We start from the raw sequence: 21,389 nt of genomic DNA, 5'->3' as shown, positions 1-21,389 counted from the left end.
TAAAAGAAAAAAATTTGTAATTCAAAAGATGTACCTCAAAAAAATACTCAGCATGAAACAAAAGCTATTCATTAATAGATGCTGGTTTGTTACAGATAAAAATATTGCAAGTGTAGGGCAGACTCACAGGTTTGTGTAAAGAATGCAACCAGCCAAGATCTCTGGGCAACGCTGACAAGTCTGTAAGATGAGTGCAGCTTTCAGCAGCAACAGAGGATCCACCTGTTAAAAGACAGACAAAGCAGTGAACTAGGTCAGAAAATTCACCCAAGGTGACAACAAATCAACTCCAGATCAGCAAATAGCTAAACCAAGCAGAATTATAAAGGTTTAGCAGTGTACAAATCAGTAAACCAAATTGCTTCCCATTATAAACCACTAAGGACATCAGTAGTACCACAATTTTACACTGTATCCCCATTGTGTCATATCTGTAGTACTAATATAAAGCTTGAATTGTTTCAGGTACAATCATATAGGCTTCATACAAATGACAGACAGCATTATTCAGAGATAAAAAAGCTGCACTATGTCATCCAGTGTCTCCTAGCAAGAGTCTTTCGATGCACTGGTGGAGTAATGTGGCACAGACCAGTAAGGGGTTTGCAGCTCAGCTCTGGGTCCCATAACCTTCAACCATGACTACCTATTTAAAACTGTCATTCATCTCACTGTTTGTCAGGTCTTATTGCATGTAAAAATTCTGCTGAATTTCCTCAGATAAGTCAGTGCTCTTCAAAGTAATTTATGTACAAGAAACACTTTGAAACATGTTTGAAATTGTTACCTGTATACATGGAATTCTAACATTACAAAGAGATATTGATCGTTTAAGGAAAATGGACAAAACTGTGGCAAATAGATTTCATTGTGGGCGAATGTGAGGTCATCTACTTTGGACCCCAAACAAAAGAGAACAGGGTATTTTCTAAATGGTGAAACGCTAGAAAAGTCAAAGTCCAAAGAGACTTGGGGGCCCAAATACATCGATCATTTAAATGCCACGAACAGATACAGAAAATAATCAAAATTATAGAATGGTTACAACACAGGAGGCGGCTGTTTGGCCCATCGTGTTAATGCCGGCTCTCTGCAAGTGCAACTCACCTAGTCCCACTTCTCCCACCTTTCCCCCGCAGCCCAGCAATTTTTCTCTCTTCAGGTAATTATACAATTCTCTTTTGAAAGCCTTGATTGAATCTGCCTCCACCACAGTCTCAGGCAGTGTCTTCCAGATCCTAACCACTCACTACATTAAAAAGCTTGTCTTCATGCCACCGTTGCTTCTTTTGCCAATCACCTTAAATCTGGATCGTTCAGCCAATGGGAACAGTTTCTCCCTATCTACTCTGTCCAGACCCCTCGTAATTTTGAACACCTCTATCAAATCTTCCCTTAGCCAAAAAGAACAGTCCCAGCTTCTTTAAAATATCCACGTAACTGAAGTTCCTCATCCCTGGAACCATTCTCGTGAATCTTTTCTGCTAATGGAATGCTGGCCTTTATGTCTGGCAGACTAGATTGCAAGGGGATAGAAGTCAAACTTCAGCGATACAAAGCTCTGGTTAGAGAGCTCCTGGAGTTCTGGACATCACACCTTAGGAAAGATATATTGGCCCTGGAGAGAGTGCAGTGTAGATTTACCAGAATGATACCTGGACTGCAAGGGTTAAATTATGAGGAGATTACACAAAACTTTGGGTTGTATTCCCTGGAATTAAGAAGGTAAAGGAGTGAATTTAATCAAATTTTTCAAAGTATTAATGAGTACAGATAGGGTACGTAGGTAGAAATGATTTCTGCAGGTTGGGGAGTCTAGGACTAAGGCACATAGTTGAAAAATTAGACCCAGACCTTTCAGGAATGAAATTAGGAAACACTTCTACATGCAAAAGGTGGTAAAAGTGGCACAGTGGCACAGTGGTTAGCACCGCAGCCTCACAGCTTCAGCGACTCGGGTTCAATTCTGGGTACTGCCTGTGTGGAGTTTGCAAGTTCTCCCCGTGTCTGCGTGGGTTTTCGCCAGGTGCTCCGGTTTCCTCCCACAGCCAAAGACTTGCAGGTTGATAGGTAAATTGGCCATTATAAATTGCCCCTAGTGTGGGTGGGTGGTAGGGGAATGAAGGGACAGGTGGGGATGTGGTAGGAGTGTGGGATTGGTGTAGGATTAGTATAAATGGGTGGTTGATGGTCGGCACAGACTCAGTGGGCCGAAGGGCCTGTTTCAGTGCTGTATCTCTTAAAAAAAAAAGTTTGGAACTCTCTTCAGCAAATTGATGCTAGATCAGTTATTCATTTCAAATCTGAGATTGATAGATTTTTGTTAACTAAAGGTATTAAGGGATATGGGGCAAAGCCGGGTATATGGAGGTAGGTCGCAGATCAACCATGATCTCACTGATTGGCAGAACAGGCTTGAGGAGCTGTGAATGACCTCCCCCTGTTCCTCTGATAAAGTGCTATATCAGATTTACATCTGATAAAGCAAGTCTTATTTTCCCAGTAGTGTTTACCAGGTTCAAAAAAGAAAATTCCATATAAAGTTATGATCTGGAATGCACTGCTTGAAAGGATGGTGGAAGCAGATTCAATAGTAATATTCAAAAGGGAATTGGATAAATACCCAAGGGGAAAAATTTGCAGGGCTATGGGGAAACAGTAGGGGAGTGGAATTAATTGGATAGCTCTTTCAAAGAGCCCACATAGGCTGCATCATTCTACGATTCTATCCCATAAAAATTAACTCCCATTCTAAGACCATTTATTCTGGTGAATAAACTAATTATTGGTTTGCTATTTATTGCTGTTTTAATTATTGGGAAGAACCATAGAAAAATTACAGCACAGAATGAGACCATTCAGCTCATCGTGTCCATGCCAGCTGAAAAAACTAGCCACTCACTCAATCTAATTCCACCTTCCAGCACCTGGTCCGTAGTCTTGCAGGTTACAGCACTTCAGGTGCATGTCCTGGTGCCTTTTAAAAGAATTGAAGGTTTCGGCCTCCACCACCATTCCTGGCAGTGAATTCCAGACACCCACCACCCTCTGGGTGAAAAAGCTCTTCCTCATGTCCCCCCCTAATCCTTCTACCAATCACCTTAAATCTGTGCCTCCTGGTAAATATCTTCTCTGCTAGGGGAAGCAGGTCCTTCCTGCCTACTCTATCTAGGCCCCTCATAATTTTGTACATCTCAATTAAGTCACCCCTCAGCCTCCTCTGTTCTAAGGAAAACAACCCTAGCCTATCCAATCTTTCTTCATAGCTGCAACTTTCAAGTCCTGACAACATTCTTGCAAATCTCCTGAGTACTCTCTCCATAATTGTTATGTCCTTCCTGTAATGTGGTGACCAGAACTGTACGCAATACTCCAGCTGTGGCCTAACCAGCGTTTCATACAGTTCCAGCATTACATCCCTGCTTTCGTATGCCATACCTCAGACTATAAAGGAAAGCATTCCATATGCCTTCTTCACCACTCTACCTACCTGTCCTGCCACCTTTAGGGACCTGCGGACATGCACTCCAAGGTCTCTCAATTTTTCTACCCCTCTCAATATCTTCCTGTTTATTGTGTATTCCTCACTTTATTTGCCCTCCCCAAGTGCATTATCTCACGTCTTTGGATTGAATTCCATTTGCCACTTTTCCGCCCACTCAACCAAACCATTGATATCTTTCTGGAGTCGACAGCTATCCTCTTCACTATCAACTGTACGGCCAATGTTTGCATCATCAGCAAACCTCCCAATCATGCCTCCCACATTTAAGTCCAAATCATTAACATATACCACAAACAGCAAAGGACCCAACACTGAGCCCTGTGGAATGCCACTGGAAACAGCCTTCTATTGTAAAAACTTCCATCAACTACTACCCTTTGGTTTCCTGTCACTGAGCCAATTTTGGATCCAACCTGCCACATTCCACTGTATCCCATTTGCTTTCATTTTACTGACCAGTCTGCCATGCGGGACCTTGTCAAATGCCTTACTAAAATCCATGTCAACCACATCAACTGCACGACCCTCATCAATCCTCCTTGTTGCTTTTTCTTTTAATTCATGGGATGTGGGCGTCACTGGCTAAGCCAGCATTTATTGCCCATCCCTAATTGCCCTTGAGAAGGTGGTGGTGAGCTGCCTTCTTGAACCGCTGCAATCCATGTGAGGTAGATATACCCACAGTTCTGTTAGGAAGGGAGTTCCAGGATTTTGACCCAGCAACTGTGAAGGAACGGCAATATAGTTCCAAGTCAGGATGGTGTGTGACTTGGAGGGGAACTTGCAGGTGATGGTGTTCCCATGCATTTGCTGCCTTTGTCCTTCTAGTTGGTAGAGGTCACGGGTTTGGAAGGTGCTGCCTAAGGAGCCTTGGTGCGTTGCTGCAGTGCATTTTGTAGATGGTACATACTGCTGCCACTGTGTGTTAATGGTGGAGGGAGTGAATGTTTGTGGATGGGGTGCCAATCAAGAGGGCTGCTTTGTCCTGGATGTTGTCGAGCTTCTTGAGTGCTATTGGAACTGCACCCGTCCAGACAAGTGGAGAGTATTCCATCACATTCCTGACTTATGCCTTGTAGATGATGGACAGGCTTTGGGTAATCAGATGGTGAGTTAATCGCTGCAGGATTCCTAGCCTCAGACCTGCTCTTGTAGCCATGGTATTTATCTGGCTACTCTAGTTCAGTTTCTGGTCAATGGTAACCCCTAGGATGTTGATAGTGGGGGATTCAGCGATGGTAATGCCATTGAATGTCAAGGGGAGATGGTTAGATTCTCTCTTGTTGGAGATGGTCATTGCCTGGCACCTGTGTGGCATGAATGTTACTTGCCACTTATCAGCCCAAGCCTGGATATTGTCCAGGTCTTGCTGCATTTCTACACGGACTGCTTCAGTATCTGGTGAGTCGCGAATGGTGCTGAATACTGTGCAATCATCAGCGAACATCCCCACTTCTGACCTTATGATTGAAGGAAGGTCATTGATGAAGCAGCTGAAGATGGCTGAGCCTAGGATAATACCCTGAGGAACTTTTGCATTGAAGTCCTGGAGCTGAGATGATTGACCTCCAACAACCACAACCATCTTCCTTTGCGCTAGGTATGACTCCAACCAGCGTAGAGTTTTCCCCCATTCCCACTGACTCCAGTTTTGCTAGCGCTCCTTGATGCCATACTCAGTCAAATTCTGCCTTGATGTCAAGGGCAGTCACTCTCACCTCATCTCTTGAGTTCAGCTGTTTTGTCCATGTTTGAACCAAGGTTGTAATGAGGTCAGGAGCTGTGTAGCCCTGGTGGATCCCAAACTGAGCAGGTTATTACTATGCAAGTGCCGCTTGATGGCACTGTCGATGACACCTTCCATCACTTTACTGATGACTGAGGGTAGATTGATGGGGCAGCAATTGGCCGGGTTGGACTTCTCCTGCTTGTGCGGACTGGACATACCTGGGCAATTTTCCACATTGCCGGGTAAATGCGAGTGTTGTAGCTGTACGGGAACAGTTTGGCTAGGGGCGCAGCAACTTCTGGAGCACAGGTCTTCAGTACTATTGCTGGAATATTGCCAGGGCCCATATCCTTTGCAGTATCCAGTGCCTTCAGTCATTTCTTGATATCACAGAGTGAAGTGAATTGACTGAAGTCTGGCATCTGTGATGCTGGGGACTCCCGGAGGAGGCAGAGATGGATCATCAACTCGGCACTTCTGGCTGAAGATTGTTGCAAATGATTCAGCCTTATCTTTCACTGATGTGCTGGGCTCCCCCATCATTGAAGACGGAGATATTTGTGGAGCCACCTCCTCCAGTTAGTTGTTTAATTGTCCACCACCATTCACGGCTGGATGTGGCAGGACTGTAGAGCTTCGATCTGATCCGTTGGTTATGGGATGTCTTAGCTCTGTCTATTGCATGCTGCTTATGCAGTTTGGCACGCAAGTAGTCCTGTATTGTTGCTTCACCAGGTTGACACCTCATTTTGAGGTATGCCTGGTGCTGCTCCTGGCATGCCCTCCTGCACTCTTCATTGAACCAGGGTTGGTCACCTAGCTTGATGGTAATGGTAGAGTGAGGGATATGCCAGGCCATGAGGTTACAGATTGTGGTAGAGTACAATTCTGCTGCTGATGACCCACAGCGCCTCATGGATGCTCAGTTTTGCCATTTAGTACAGTGGTAATGCCACACAAAACGATGGAGGGTATCCTCAATGTGAAGGCAGGACTTCGTCTCCACAAGGACTGTGCGGTGGCCACTCCTACCAATACTGTCATGGACAGATGCATCTGCGGCAGGCAGATTGGTGAGGACGAGGTCAATTATGTTTTTCCCCTCTTGGTTCCCTCACCACCTGCCGCATACCCAGTCTAGCAGCTATGTCCTTTAGGACTCGGCCAGCTTGGTCAGAAGTGCTGCTACCAAGCCACTCTTGTGTTGGACATTGAAATCCCCCACCCAGAGTACATTTTGCACCCTTGCCACCCTCAGTGCTTCCTCCAAGTGGTACTTCCTCAAAGAATTCAATTAAGTTAGTAAGGCATGACCTTCCCTTAACAAATCCATGCTGACTATCCCTGATCAATCTGCGCCTTTCTATGTGGCAGTTTCTCCTGTTCCTCAGAATTGTTTAATAATTTACCCACTACTGAGGTCAGACTGACCTGCCTATAATTATTTGGCCTATCCCTCGCACCCTTTTTAAACAATAGTACAACGCTCGCAGACCTCCAAACCTCTGGCACCTCGCCCATATCCTTTGAGGATTTGAAAAGGATCCTCAGCGCATCTGCTATTTCCTCCCTGGCTTCTTTTAACAACCTGGGATACAATCCATCCAGCCCTGGCGATTTGTCCACTTTCAAGGGTGTCAGACACTCTAGTACTTCCTCTCTCATTATGCTAATCGTGTCTAATATTTCACACTCCTCTTTTACTACAATGTCTGCATCATCCCCCTCATTTGGTGAAGACAGACAAAAAACTCATGAAGAACCCTTGTATATCTCTGATAGCCCCTACTCTTTCCTTAGTTATCCTCTTGCTCTGCGATCTGGATGATGCTGGGCCTATTTTGAAGGTACTGTAACAAAGAATCTCACAACATAAAGTGTAAAAACACAGAGAGCCTCACTAGATTATACATACTTCAGTCCTGTCCAGTTTACACAAGGAGTTGAAAGTCTGATGCAGATCACAGCTGCTTTGCTGAATGTGCTCAATGTACAGATCCCACTGATGGGCTAGCTCTTCTTGTTCCCGTACCTGGAAAAGGAAACCAGAATATGTGAACGGGAATACAAATGATTAGGAAAACCACAAGCTGCATTCAGGTGGGTTCTGGAAGGCAAGTGCTACTCCAACTGAATCTGGCCCAGATCAACAGGATGCAATTCTTACTCGTCATCGTCCACAGGACAAAAACAGCCCAAAATTTGGCACAAGATGGCAATCTCATGCAAGGACCATTTGGGTGGCTGATACAGAAAATGGAAAAATGCATACTGATGCAGCAAATGATGCATTTCTGATCTTGTAGAGAGCTTCATATTGCTCATGGAACTGCTGAGCAGTTGACTTTATGTACTTAAGTTGTTAGGTTCCACAGCACTGATGTCTTTTTCTTTGATATGCAGAAACATTTTTTAAAGTCAGGAACACAAGAGGTAATGTTTTGTCAAGGGATTTTGCTATGTTACAAACTTGCCTCATCTGACTGTCTAAGACAATTTGATTACAGAGTTCCTGCTTACAGTTTACTTCCATTCTAAACTGATTATAAATCCCCTGAGAGTTCTGATTGATATCTTGATTCTGTTGGCCTTTGTCAGATCATATACTGGATTCTGGCCAGCACAGAATTTGGACAGATTGTAGTTTATTGTATATACAGATGGCAATTCAAAAACAGCTGCCTCCAAGTTACAATCACAACTTTCCTTAATGGCTGAGACCTTGACGCTTGGGCCTATTTTGATCAGATCAAAAAGGGTGACACCAAGTTGCTGCAGTCACCAACAAGTGCCCCTCTAAGGGCATCATGAATATAAAAAACAAACATATGGACCAGTCAAACTAAAAGGTGATTACACTTGAGGTCAACCGGTTATATGAAAATTGCATTTCTGGTACAAGTAGTAAGATTCAGCCCACTCAAGGCAGCAAAAAAACAGTAGGTAGCTAGCAATGTTTCCTCTTAGCTGTGCAAACAATCCGAGAGACACAAGTCGGCCCCATTAAATTACCGTGGGTGCGCGACTGTGCACTTAAAAAAAAAAATCACCAGCGCATTCCAAAAAAAAAAATTGGAGAAAACATTGGTAGCTAGCCTTTGGCAGGGAATAACATAGGAGTGATGCTGTGGCAGCAGTACAGTAATGTAAACAGAGTGAAAGGGGTTTTGTTGCAATCCCAAATACAGCATCAGCTACACACATTCATAACACAATACAAATACAAAGCACTACCTGGTATATACGCTTATTGGATCCATTGTAAAATGTAAAGATGCCTATAAGTTGATCCAGAAATCGCTTACAGCTCACATCAGGGACTTCTATGGCACATCCAAGAGCCTACAACAGACCAGAGAAAATATATATATATTCACTTTTTAAAAGAAATAATTATAGTAAGTAGGGGTGGAAACCTATACTGTCTGAATTACCAGGCACTCATCTTTTTGATGTTAAGATACTTCATTTATACATACCCAAAGGTATTCCCCATCCACCCGGATAGCAAACTTCAGCTTTCGCAAGCGGATTAAACTGGGTGGTGATCCAGAAATCTCAGTAATGCAGCAAACCACACCTGCGATCTGCCCGCACAGCAACTCCTGCTGGTCAAAGGTGGTCTGCTCAAGAGAAGTTGATAATATCTTTGAGAATCAGTCAAAAAAATAATAAAATTCAGCCAAGTGTAAAGAAAACTTCTAAAATGGCTTTTCTTTTATTCCAGAATGAAAAGTTGTATATTACCTGACTGCCTTTTTAAATTTAGATTCAAAAACAGGGTAGCCCCAATAGCTAAGTTGACAAAGGCAGTGTGAACCTGACCAGACCAGCAGGTCAATTCTCAATCTGTATTGTCTTAGCTAATTTCAGCTGGGGTGGCAGTTGGAGTGTTAGAACCGGCCCCAGTACCCCTGAGCTGCAGGGTGTAGAAATCAACCATCATTCTGAACCTTGTTCTACAGTGAATCAGGCTTAAAAAGCATCCATGTGCAGGCGTTGGGTGACAACAGACTCAGCTGTAATAGCCTCCTACCAGTTGACAAGTTTATCAACACTCACAATCTAAGTTCATCCATGAAAAATGGTCACTTGGACAAAGTACTGGAGAGCCATGGAACCATATTTCTAGCATGCAACAGCACCTTGTGGAGAAGAGGGAAGAAAATTAAAAGGCAAAAAATTTTTTTTTTTTAAAAAAAAGAGAGCCTTCAGCTCTCCTGAGTTTATCCGGTGAGTTGAATTTTATATAAACACAAACACACATAGGTCAACATCAATCCTCAATTCTCACGTTATGCTGGATTAGTTGACCTGTTAGTGTGGCAGTTGTGGCGTCATGATGGACTGTATGGGATAAGGACAGAGAAAATAAATCAGCTTGTGTTCCTGTCCATGTAGTATTCCCACATGAACACTGGATGAAGACAAGATTGGTTTCAGCTGCAAAGATTCATCCCTCATGTGCCTGCTGCCCTGCCAACACTCACTGTCAAGTCCCATAGGTACATAACTTAGGTGTGCCATCAGATATGGACCTTTAGTTCAGCATGAGCCAGCACCATCAGGGAAGTTGGGGAGAGCCTTAAAAAAGAAATCTTTACAGCAAGTGTATCACTCCTAACTGCTATTCATTAACCCTCTCTGGAAAGAGTAACATCTATGGACATAAAAACAAAGTGCTGGAAATACTCAGCAGGTCTGGCAGCATCTGTGGAGAGAGAAACAGAGTTAATGTTTCTGTCTGTGACCTTTCATCAGAACTGGACAGTCCATCGACAGTCACATTGGTCATCCAGTGTAAAATCAGAAAGTGTTTGGGACACTTTGTTAAAACAGATACACTAACCTGCTGGCATCAAACATATAACATCATGTACAAATTAAGTTAATGCAACCAAATTGGCACATGAATCATGAAACATGGTTCTTCCCTGACCCCCCGCCCACCCCTCCAAACAAAAAAACCCACCTCTAATTCTGGTCTCACCTGTGAAGGGAAAAAATAATAGATCCCAGCTCTTGTTGGATCACCCTCCTCTTTAACCTTTGAAGTATCATAAAGAAAGAAATAGTTGCACCTGGAAAAAAGGATAGGGATAAAAAGGAGAAAGGTCAGATACACAAATACATAAATGCTGATATGTTAAATAGCACCTCTAAAAATGTTAATTACAAATATATTACTATAATGGCATCTGAAAGCATTCAATACAGAAAGTCCTCCCACAAATTTGGAAAGTGCACATGGGATTTCACTTCTTCCCTTGATTCAGATGTTGTGCTAATTTGGCACTTGAGGGGAGAGATGTTTGTGCTAGGGAATGAAACACTTCCAATTTGAAGCACAGTGTCAACATCAAGTACTCCCAGGTGCGATATAGCATAGCTAGATACAGGTTAGAACCACCTCTATTCTGTCTGAAAATGTGCCTCAGCCTCCACCTCAGAGAAACATCCATCTTGCAACCTGTCAGAGTGAGACTGCCAGTTTATTGCAATAAACTGCGATGCTGTTGAAGTATGGGTTCACACCCACTCAGAACTAAATTGAGACTGACCAACACACTTCATGTAGGACACCTGCAGCCAACAAGCAAAGGAGACCTGCATGCTGTCAGTCTGGACTGTATCCGAAGCCAGGTCATGGCTGCAAGATGCGCTTATAATTAAATTTTCTTCTTCCACTGTGCTTTTGCTCTTATAATTGATTTCAGGCTTTGCTGTTAGTTGCAGGAGTTTATGTTTTTTTCTACACTATTAGAGGAGGAAGAATGAGAAATATAGAGCAAACAGAAGTTCTGCTCTCTAATAGAGAGAAAATGCTGTCATGAGTTACAGTATTGAGAAGGTATTTTGTACGACTATTCTATATTGTTTTTTTTTAAAACCTGATTCCCACCCCCCCTTCTCCTTTCCTGAAAGTAATCACTTCTTGCTGGGTATGATTCCAAGAGAAGCCCAGGAAGTTAAATTCCATTTTCCTTTATTTCATTTGCCTTCTTTTTTCCTTATTTATTCCATTAATACTTCATCAATCGATCTGGAGATTTTATTTAATTTGATGATCTGAAAGAATTTATTTAGATTAAATTTAATTGACACTTGAACAGACCATCTACCTTTTAAGCAACAACTTGTGCCTTTAACATAATAAAAAAACTAAGCAAACAAAATAAGCCATGAAAAGTGTTTGACAGTTTAATAGTTGTGCCATTTCCAAAGAGCAGGTTATTGTCATACTGGGGAAAGGCTTTTCTGGTGTTCATAGCCTACTTGTTTCACATACCAAATAGGATGAATGTTGGCATCCTGGTGACCAGTTTATGAGAGCGCTCGCGAGAGAGAGCGCAACTTGCACTTATATCATGCCACAACCCAAAAAGCTTTACAGTCAATGAAGTACTTTTGAAGCGTTAGTCACTGTTGTAATGCAGAAAACGCAGCAGTGAATTTGCGCACAGCAAACTCTGACAGTCATGTGTCATTGACCAGATAATCTGTTTTAGTGATGCTGGTTGAGGGATAAATATTGGCCAGGACACCAGGGATAACTCCCCTGGGGAGAATCGTGGGGAGAGGGGGGGGGGGGGGGGGGGTGGAAATCAGATAGGTTGCCTACTCCTGACAGACTAGTGGGTCATGCTGGCACGTGAATATATTAGAATCATAGAGTCGTATAGCACAGAAACAGGCCCTTCAGCCCACCACGTCCATGCCGACCATAATGCCTATCTATGCTAAACCCACCTGCCTGCATTAATTCCACATCCCTCTATACCTTGCTCATTCAAGTACCTGTCCAGATGCCTCTTAAATGTTGCTACTGTTCCTGCCTCCACCACCTCCTCAGGCAGCTCATTCCAGATACCCACTATTCTTTGTGAGAAAAATTTACCCTTTTGATCCCCTTTAAACCTCCTCCCCCTCACCTTAAATCTATGTCCTCTAGTTTTAGTCACCCTACCATGGGAAACAGACTCTGGCTATCTACCCTATCTATGCCTCTCATAATTTTATATAGCTCTATCATGTCCCCTCTCAGCCTCCTTCGCTCCAGGGAAAACAGACCCAGCCTATCCAATCTCTCTTCATAACTCAAGCCCTCCACCCAGGCAACAACCTTGTGAATCTTTTCTGCACCCTCTCTAGCTTAATCACATCTTTCCTGTAGCGCGGCGACCAGAACTGCACACAGTACTCCAAATGCAGCCTAACCAACGTTATGTACAACTGTAACATGGCGTCCCAATTTTTGTACTCAATGCCTCGGCCAATGAAGGCAAGCATGCCATACGCCTTCTTCACCACCCTGTCTACCTGTGTTGCCACTTTCAGGGAACTATGTACTTGCACCCAAAGGTCTCTCAGCTCAACAACACTCCCCAGGGCCCTGCCATTCACTGTATATGTCCTGCCCTGGTTTAACTTCCCAAAATGCATCACTTCACACTTGTCTGCGTTAAATTCCATTTGCCACTCCCTTGCCCACTTTCCCAGTTGATCTATATCCTGTTGTAACCTTAGACAACCTTCTTCACTGTCCACTATACCACCAATTTTGGTGTCATTATCAAACTTACTAATCATGCCCCTTACATTCACATCCAAGTCATTAATATATATAACAAACAACAGAGGGCCCAGCACCGATCCCTGCGGCACACCACTGGTCACCGGCCTCCAATCTGAAAAACAACCCTCCACTATCACCCTCTGCCTCCTATCACCAAGTCAATTTTGTATCCTATTTGCTAGCTCACCCTGGATCTCATGTATTTGAACCTTCTGGACCAGCCTACCATGCGGGACCTTGTCAAAGACCTTGCTAAAGTCCATGTAGACAACATCCATCGCCCTACCCTCGTCAATCCTCTTGGTGGCCTCCTCAAAAAACTCATTCAAATTCATGAGACATGATTTCCCATGCACAAAGCCATGCTGACTATCCCTAATCAGACCATGCCTTTCCAGATGCATATAAATCCTGTCTCTCAAAATCCCTTCCAATAGCTTTCCCACCACTGATGTAAGGCTCACCAGCCTGTTGTTCCCTGGTTTATCCCTGTTGCCCTTCTTAAATAAAGGCACAACATTAGCTATCTTCCAGTACCTCACCTGTGGCTAACTATGATACAAAAATCTGTGCCAGGGCCTCAACAATCTCCTCCCTTGCTTCCCATAGCATCCTAGGATACACCTGGTCAAACCCTGGGGATTTATCTACCTTAATGCGCTTCAAAACCTCCTTTGTAAATGTTGATATGCTCCAGGATATCAGTGTTTCCTCCCTTGAACTCACTAGCTTCCATGACCTTCTCCATGGTAAATACAGACAAGAAATATTCATTTAAGACCTCGCCCATTTCCCGTGGCTCCACACATAGATTGCCACACTGATCCTTAAGGGACCTACTCTCTCCCTCGCTACCCTTTTACTCTTAATATACTTATAGAATCTTTTAGGATTCTCCTTTATTTTATCTGCCAGGGAAATCTCATGGCCCTTTTTTGCCCTCCTAATTTCCTTAAGTGTAGTCCTACATCCCCTACACTCCTCAAGGGACTCACTCGATCCCAGCTGCCTATACCAGACATATGCCTCCTTCTTTGTCCTGACCAGACCCTCAATAAGCCTAGTCAACCAAGGTTCCCTAAACTTGCCAGCCTTGCCCTTCCATCTAACAGGAACATGCCGGCCCTGAACTCTTCCTATCTCACTTTTAAAAGCCTCCCACTTGCCAGACGTCCCTTTACCTGTAAACAGTCTCTCTCATTCAACTTTTGTGAGTTCCTGTCTGATGCCATCGAAATTAGCCTTCCCCCAATTTAGGACTTCAACCTGAGGACCAGTCCTATCCTTTTCCATAACTATCTTGAAACTAATAGAGTTACGGTCACTGGTCCCAAAGTGCTCCTCCACGGAGACATCAACCAACTGCCCATCCTCATTTCCTAAGAGGTCAAGCGTAGCCCCTTCTCTAGTAGGGCCATTCACATACTGCTTCAGAAAACTATCCTGGACACACTTAAATTCTTCCCCATCTGATCCCTTAGCACTAAGGCAGTCCCAGTCAATATTAGGGAAGTTAAAATCACCTATTACAACCCTATAATTCCTACACCCATCTGTAATTTCCCTACATATATGCTCCTCCACGTCCCTCTGACTATTGGGGAGCCTATAGTATAATCCCAAAGTGATCACCCCTTTCTTATTTCTAAGTTCTACCCATATGGCCTCGCTGGACATTCCCCCCGGGATATCCTCTCTAAGTAATGCTGTGATGTCCTCCCTAATCAATAGTGCAACTCCCCCTCCTCTCTTACCTCCACCTCTGTCACGCCGGAAAGATCGGTACCTAGGAACATTGAGCTGCCAGTCCTGCCCATCCCTCAACCACGCCTCCGTAATAGCTATATCATCACAATCCCATGTACTGATCCATGCTGAGTTCATCTGCCTTACCTGTAAGGCTTCTTGCATTAAAAGTAAATGCAGTTTAGCCTACCAGACCTTCCACACTCCCTGTCCTGCCCAGCCTGCCTACTCGACTTGCTTGCTTTAACCTCTACATTTGCCTCAACTATCTCATCTGAGAGACTACTACTTTGGGACCCACCCCCCTGCAAGACTAGTTTAAACCCTCCCGCGTAGTGCCAGCAAATCTCCCCGCAAGGATATTGGTCCCCCTCCAGTTTAGATGCAACCCGTCCTTCTTGTACAGGTCACCTCTGCACCAGAAGAGATCCCAATGATCCAAGTAGCTGAAGCCCTCCCGCCTACACCAGCTCTTCAGCCAAGCATTCATTTGCCTAATCCTCCTATTCCTACCCTCACTAGCACGTGGCACAGGGAGTAATCCTGAAATTACAACCCTAGAGGTCCTGCTTTTTAACCTTCTGCCTAACTCCCTATATTCACTTTGCAGGACCTCATCTCTTTTCCTGCCTATGTCGTTAGTACCAGTATGGACCACGACCTCGGGCTACTCACCCTCCCCTTTCAGAATGTCCTGCAGCCGCTTCGAGACATCCTTGACCCTAGCACCAGGGAGGCAACTTATCATCCTGGAGTCTAGTTTGTGGCCACAGAAACGCCTATCTGCACCCCTTACGATAGAATCCCCCATCACTATAGCTCTTCCAACCCTTTTCCTTCCCTGCTGTGCAGCAGAGGCCTCCATGGTGTCATAAACTTAGCTGTTGCTGCTTTCCCCTGGGGGCTCATACCCCCCCAAAACAGTATCCAAAGCGGTATATCTGTTTGAGCGGGGGATGGGCACAGGGGACTCCTGCACTACCTGCCTGTGCCTACTATTCCGTCAGGTGGTCACCCATCTCTTTTCTGCCTGTGCAGCCATTACCTGCGGTGTGACCAGCTCACTAAACGTGCTATCTACGACTTCCGCAGCATCGCAGATGCTCCACAGTGAATCCACCCGCAGCTCCAGCTCCGTAATGCGGGTAGCCAGTAGCTGTAGCTGGATACACTTCCTGCACACATGGTCGTCAGGGACACTGGAAGCGTCCCTGATTTCCCACATAGCGCAGGAGGAGCATATCACGGGGCTGAGCTCTCCTGCCATGACTTACCCTTAGGTTAGTTACTCCCTTAATTAAAGAATACTAATTATACTAGGGGCCTTGTTCTACCCACTCCAATCTAAAGTCCTTAAAAAAGGACTTATTATAGCAAAGGAAAAAGCAGTCTTCCAAAGGAGAAGCTACACTCCAGCATAGATATGACAGCCCTTATCTGTGCAGGAAAATCTGCCCTTTCCCCTCACCCCCAAAACGTTCTTCTGCTTACCTCTGCAGACTCAATGACTACAGCTCATTGGACGTAAGCAGCCTCATGTATAAATTCAACATACTATTCTTAATGTAGGAGCCTAGACACCACAGCAAAACAGCTTTAAAAAGCAAGTCTTTTTTAGGGCCATTACAGCTTAAGGCTAGTGATTGGTCATAGTGTATCACCTTGCGACAAATCCCATGATTTCACAATGTACCAAACAAGTATGGTATTGCTCATCTCATCATCATGGTAGATGCCAAAGACTTGCGGGTCGATTGGCCATTGTAAAAAAAAAAAAATTTGCCCCTAGCGTAGGTAGGTGGTAGGAGAATTGAGGGAAGGTGGGGATGTGAGAGGGAAAATGGGATTCATGTAGGATTAGAATAAATGGGTGGTTGATGGTCCATGCGGACTCGGTGGGCCGAAGGGCCTGTTTCGGTGCTGTATCTCTCTATAACTCTTTAATTTCCTCCCATCTGCTCTTTCATCTCCTGCAAGAAGTGCTGATCGGTTCACAAAAGAAAAAGAAATCTTTTATGGTTAACATTGTCAATGAGTGTATGCAAGTACTTTGTTCTTTTGCAAACACTTTAAAAAAAATTTAGAGTAGAACAAGTGGGCATTGATTGAAGCTACCAATAAACAAATTCAGAAGTCATATCAGGAAATATTTCTTCACACAAAGTGGTTGACATAACAAAAGGACTCCAAATAAGGCAGTGGACTAGTTGTCTATCTGATAACACTCCTATGAAGCACCCTGGGATACTATTTCTATGTTAAAGGAACTGCATAAATGCAAGTTGCTGTCGTTGGAGGTCTAAACATTGCAGTGGTTTAAAAAAAAATGACTTGGCAGCACAATGGGAATGACTGCACGATATTTCTGGAAAGATGACTTCAGAGATAAATGACCTTCCTTGCGCATTTTAATCTTGTGATAACAATTAATGTGAAGATTTAAGAAAACAACAGGGTCTTTTATTTCAACACTGTTGAGAAGATCCCATAGTATTCCAAGCACTATAAAATTAGCAAAATACAGTCCTTGTGATGAAATGTCTAGGTTATTTCTTCTTGTGTAATCTGATTTTATTAAAAAACAAAAATTAAGGGGCATTTAATCTCTTAGAAACACGTGAGATTGTAACAAGTGAGTCACTGGAAGTTTTTGTATGTGCTGTGGCTCTCCCTAGTGGACAGCAGGAGCTAAGCAGCAATCCCACAGCACACACTTGCACCCAGATGAGCTTGAAGACTACTTACGAATAAAGCGGTGTTCATCATAAATATTTAATCCTGCTGCTGGTTGGAGAACAGCAACGCTGGAAGTGTCCCCTTTACAAGACCCAAACTGTTGAGTTGGTAAGTGGACAGCCTTGTGCAACCAAAAATATTCCAGACTTGATCCCTAGTTTGTGCCAAATTAATCTGCTTTTAACATTTACGCCTATTGGATGCTAGAACTACGAACATAAGAAATAGGAGCAGGAATAGACCACAAGGCCTGTCGAGCCTGCCCCGCCAATCAATATGATCATGGTTGATCTTGGGCTTCAACTCTCCTTTCCTGCCTGCTCCCCATATCTCTTGATTCCCCAAGAGACCAAAAATCTGTCCATCCCAGCCTTAAATATATTCAGCGATGGAGATTCCACTACCCTCTGGGGTATAGAATTCCAAAGACTCTCAATTATTTGAATGAAGAAATTTCTCCTCATCTCAGTCTTAAATGATCAGCCCCTTACCCTGAAATTGTGCTGTCATGTTTTAAATTCCCCAACCAGCAGAAACAACTTCACAGTGTCTACACTGTCAAGCCTCTTTTCTTGCATGTTTCAATGAGATCACCTCTCATTCTTCTAAACTCGAGAGTATAGGCCCAATTTACTCAGCCTCTCATCATAGGAACCAACCTAATGAACCTTCGCTATACTGCCTTCAATGCAAGTATATCCTTCCTCAAATATGAAGACCAAAACAGCACATAGTAGTCCAGGTGTGGTCTCACCAAAGCCCTGTACAACTGTAGCAAGGCTTCTTTATTCTTGTACTCCAATCCCCTAGTAATAAAGGCCAACATGCCTTTTGCCTTCCTAATTGCTTGCTGTACCTGCAAGCCAACTTTGTGTTCCTTATACGAACACATCCAAGTCTCTCTGAACATCAAGTTTCACACCTTTAAAAAATATTCTGCTTTTCCATTCTAATGTCCAAAGTGAATAACCTCACACTTCCCCACATTATACTCCATCTGCCATCTGTTGTCCACTCACATAACCTGTCTATAACTCTTTGCAGCCTCCGTGTCCTCCTCACAGCATTTCCACCTAACTTTGTATCCACAAACATTTTCAATCATAGCACAGCCCAGCAAGTCAGTGGCTGAAACATTTGTAACCATCTTCAGCCAGAAATACCAAGTGGATGATCCATCTTGGCTTCCGCCTGAGGTTCCCAGCATAACAGATGCCAGTCTTCAGCCAATTCGATTCACTCCTTGTGATATCAAGGAACGGCTGGGCGCACAGAATACAGCAAAGGCTATGGGCCTTGACAACATCCTGGCTGTAGTACAGAAGACTTGTGCTCCAGAACTAGCCGCACCCTAGCCAAGCTGTTCCAGTACAGCTACAATTGCCCAGGTACGTCCTGTCCACAAAAGGCAAGACAAATCCAATCCGGCAAATCACCGCACCATCAGTCTACTCTCAATCATCAGCAAAGTGATGGAAGGTGTTCTTGACCATGAGGCACTTACTTAGCAATAACCTACTCACCAATGCTCAGATTGGATTCCAACAGGGGCACGTGATTCCAGACCTCATTACAGCCTTGATCTAAACATGGACAAAAGAGCTGAATTCAAGACGCGAGATGAGAGAGACTACATTTGACATCAAAGCAGCAGTTGACCAAGTGTGGCATCAAGAAGCCCCAGAAATATTGAAGTCAATGGAAATCAGGGGGAAATTTTTCCACTGGTTGGAGTCACACAAAGCACAAAGGAAGATGGTTGTTGGAGGCCAATTATCTCAGCCCCAAGATTATGCTGCAGGAGTTCTTCAAGGTAGTGTCCTAGGCCCAACCATCATCTGCTGCTTCATCAATGACCTTCCTTCCAAGGCACAAGTCAGGAGTGTGATGGAATACTCTCCACTTGCCTGGATGGGTGCAGCTCCAACAACACTCAAGAAGCTCGACACCATTCAGGACAAAGCAACCCACTTGATTGTTTGTAGATGGGTTGCCATTCACTCCCTCCATCACCGATGCACGGTGGCAGCAGTGTGTACCATCTACAAAATGCAGTGCAGCAATGCACCAAGGCTCCTTAGACAGCACCTTCCAAACCCGCGACCTCTACCAACTAAAAGGACTAGGGCAGCAAATACACGGGAACACCACCACCTGCAAGTTCCCCTCCAAGTCACACACCATCCTGACTTGGAACTATATCGCCGTTCCTTCACCGTCGCTGGGTCAAAATCCTGGAACTCCCTTCCTAACAGCACTGTGGGTATACCTACCCCAAATGGACTGCAGCAGTTCAAGAAGGCAGCTCATCACCACCTTCTCAAGGGCAATAAATGCTGGCCTGGCCAGCGTCGCCCACATCCCATAAATGAATTTTAAAAAAAGGTCAGAAGTGGGGTGTATAAGATTCTAAAGGGGCTGGATAGGGTATACACAGATTATTTCCACTGTTTGGGGAAATCTAAAACACAGGGGCACAGTCTCAGGATAAGGGGCCAATCACTTAGGACTGAGATGAGGAGAAATTACTTCACTCAAAGGGTTGTGAATCTTTGGAATTCTCTACTCCAGAGGGTTCTGGATGCTCCATTGTTGAATACATTTAAGGCTGGGATTAGACAGATTTTTGGTCTCTTGGGAAATCAAGGGGTAGGCGAGCAGGCGGGAAAGTTACGTTGAATCCCAAGATCAACCATGATTGTTTTGAATGGCGGAGCAGGCTCGATGGGCCATATGATCTACTCCTGCTCCTATTTATGTTCTTATTCGTGTGTCGCTGATGATTGCACAATGCTCAGTACCATTCGTGCCCACAGAATGCGAAGCAGTCTGTGTCCACATGCAGCAAGACCTGCACAACATTCATGCTTCGGCTGCTAAGTGGCAAGTAACATTCGTAATACGCAACTGCCAGGCAATGACTATCTCCAACAAGAATCTAACCATCTCCCCTTGAAGTCCAACAGCATTACCATCATTGTATCACCCATCAACATCCTGGGGTTACCATTGACCAGAAACTTAACAACAGCAGGTCAGAGGCTGAGAATTATGCAGCAAGTAACTCACCTCCTGATTCCCCAAAGCCTGTCCATCATCTACAAGGCACAAGTCAAGAGTGTGATGGAATACTCTCCATTTGCTTGGATGACCGCAGCTCCAACAACACTCAAGAAGCTCACCACCATCCAGGACAAAGCAGCCTGAATGATTGGCACCTAAACCCATCATCTTAAACATTCTTGTGTGATCACTCTGAAATGTTGCCACAGTGACAGCAGTTTGTACCAACTACAAGATGCACTGCAGCAACTCACCAAGGCTCCTTCAACAGCACCTTCCAAACCTGTGACCCCCGTCACCTAGAAGGTCAAGGGCAGTAGATGCATGGGAACACCACCACCTGCAAGTTCCCCTCCAAAATACACACCATCCTGACTTGGAACTATAATCGTCATTCCTTTACTGTCACCGAGTCAAAAACCTGCAATTCCCTTCCTAACAGCACTGTGGGTGTACCCATACCACATGGACTGCAGCGATTCAAGAAGGCAGCTTATCATCCCCATCTCAAAAGCAATTAGGCATGGGCAACAAATGCTAGTGTTGCCAGCGATGCTCACAGCCTATGAACGACTAAAAAAAACCCATCATAGACCAGTAGGCCCAATTCTGTGCTGCAAGTTTTATGTAATTCCATATACTTGTTGACTCTTACATGTTTAACATTTAGCAACAATTCCAGGGTAAAGACCTGCATGTTAAAAACTGGCAACCCTGGCACTGCAATAAGTGCATTATAAAAAGCATTCTTAGCTGCTTTCAACAATAGTAGTGGGAGGGATGCTATAATTGGCCTCAGCATTGCTGACCCAATGATTCAACAAAAATTAGTTAGGAGCCCCTAGTTTTGATCACTACTCAGCAGCCCTGCTGAGCAACTGCTTATGTGTACACATTGGGAGGTGATAAATTGGGGTCAACTGTGATGCTCTTCTCAATAGAATATCCTTCTGACAATCATGTCTAGCTTCACACGTGAAAAACAAGGACTTGGGGAAAGCTCACAGAACTTTACTCAACCATAATTTATTACC

The 21,389-nt window shown here is 44.2% G+C and overlaps 1 protein-coding gene across 4 annotated transcripts in view; it reads right to left on the bottom strand.

Moving 5' to 3' along the window:
* hps4 (HPS4 biogenesis of lysosomal organelles complex 3 subunit 2) overlaps positions 1–21,389 on the bottom strand; it is a 59,840-nt gene that overhangs the window by 27,344 nt on the left and 11,107 nt on the right. For all 4 annotated transcript variants that reach the window (XM_068054711.1, XM_068054710.1, XM_068054709.1 and 1 more), the window contains 5 exons: positions 10,225–10,315; positions 8,714–8,857; positions 8,469–8,576; positions 7,150–7,266; positions 128–222 (listed from right to left, as the gene is read on the bottom strand). In XM_068054711.1, the coding sequence (XP_067910812.1) occupies positions 128–222; positions 7,150–7,266; positions 8,469–8,576; positions 8,714–8,857; positions 10,225–10,315 (555 nt within the window). The remainder of the gene's footprint in view (positions 1–127; positions 223–7,149; positions 7,267–8,468; positions 8,577–8,713; positions 8,858–10,224; positions 10,316–21,389) is intronic.

Source organism: Heterodontus francisci, chromosome 23 (assembly GCF_036365525.1).
Source record: "Heterodontus francisci isolate sHetFra1 chromosome 23, sHetFra1.hap1, whole genome shotgun sequence".
NCBI lineage: Eukaryota > Metazoa > Chordata > Chondrichthyes > Heterodontiformes > Heterodontidae > Heterodontus > Heterodontus francisci.
The sequence above is the reverse complement of the archived record's forward strand: the minus strand, read 5'-3'. Positions and strand labels throughout refer to the sequence as shown.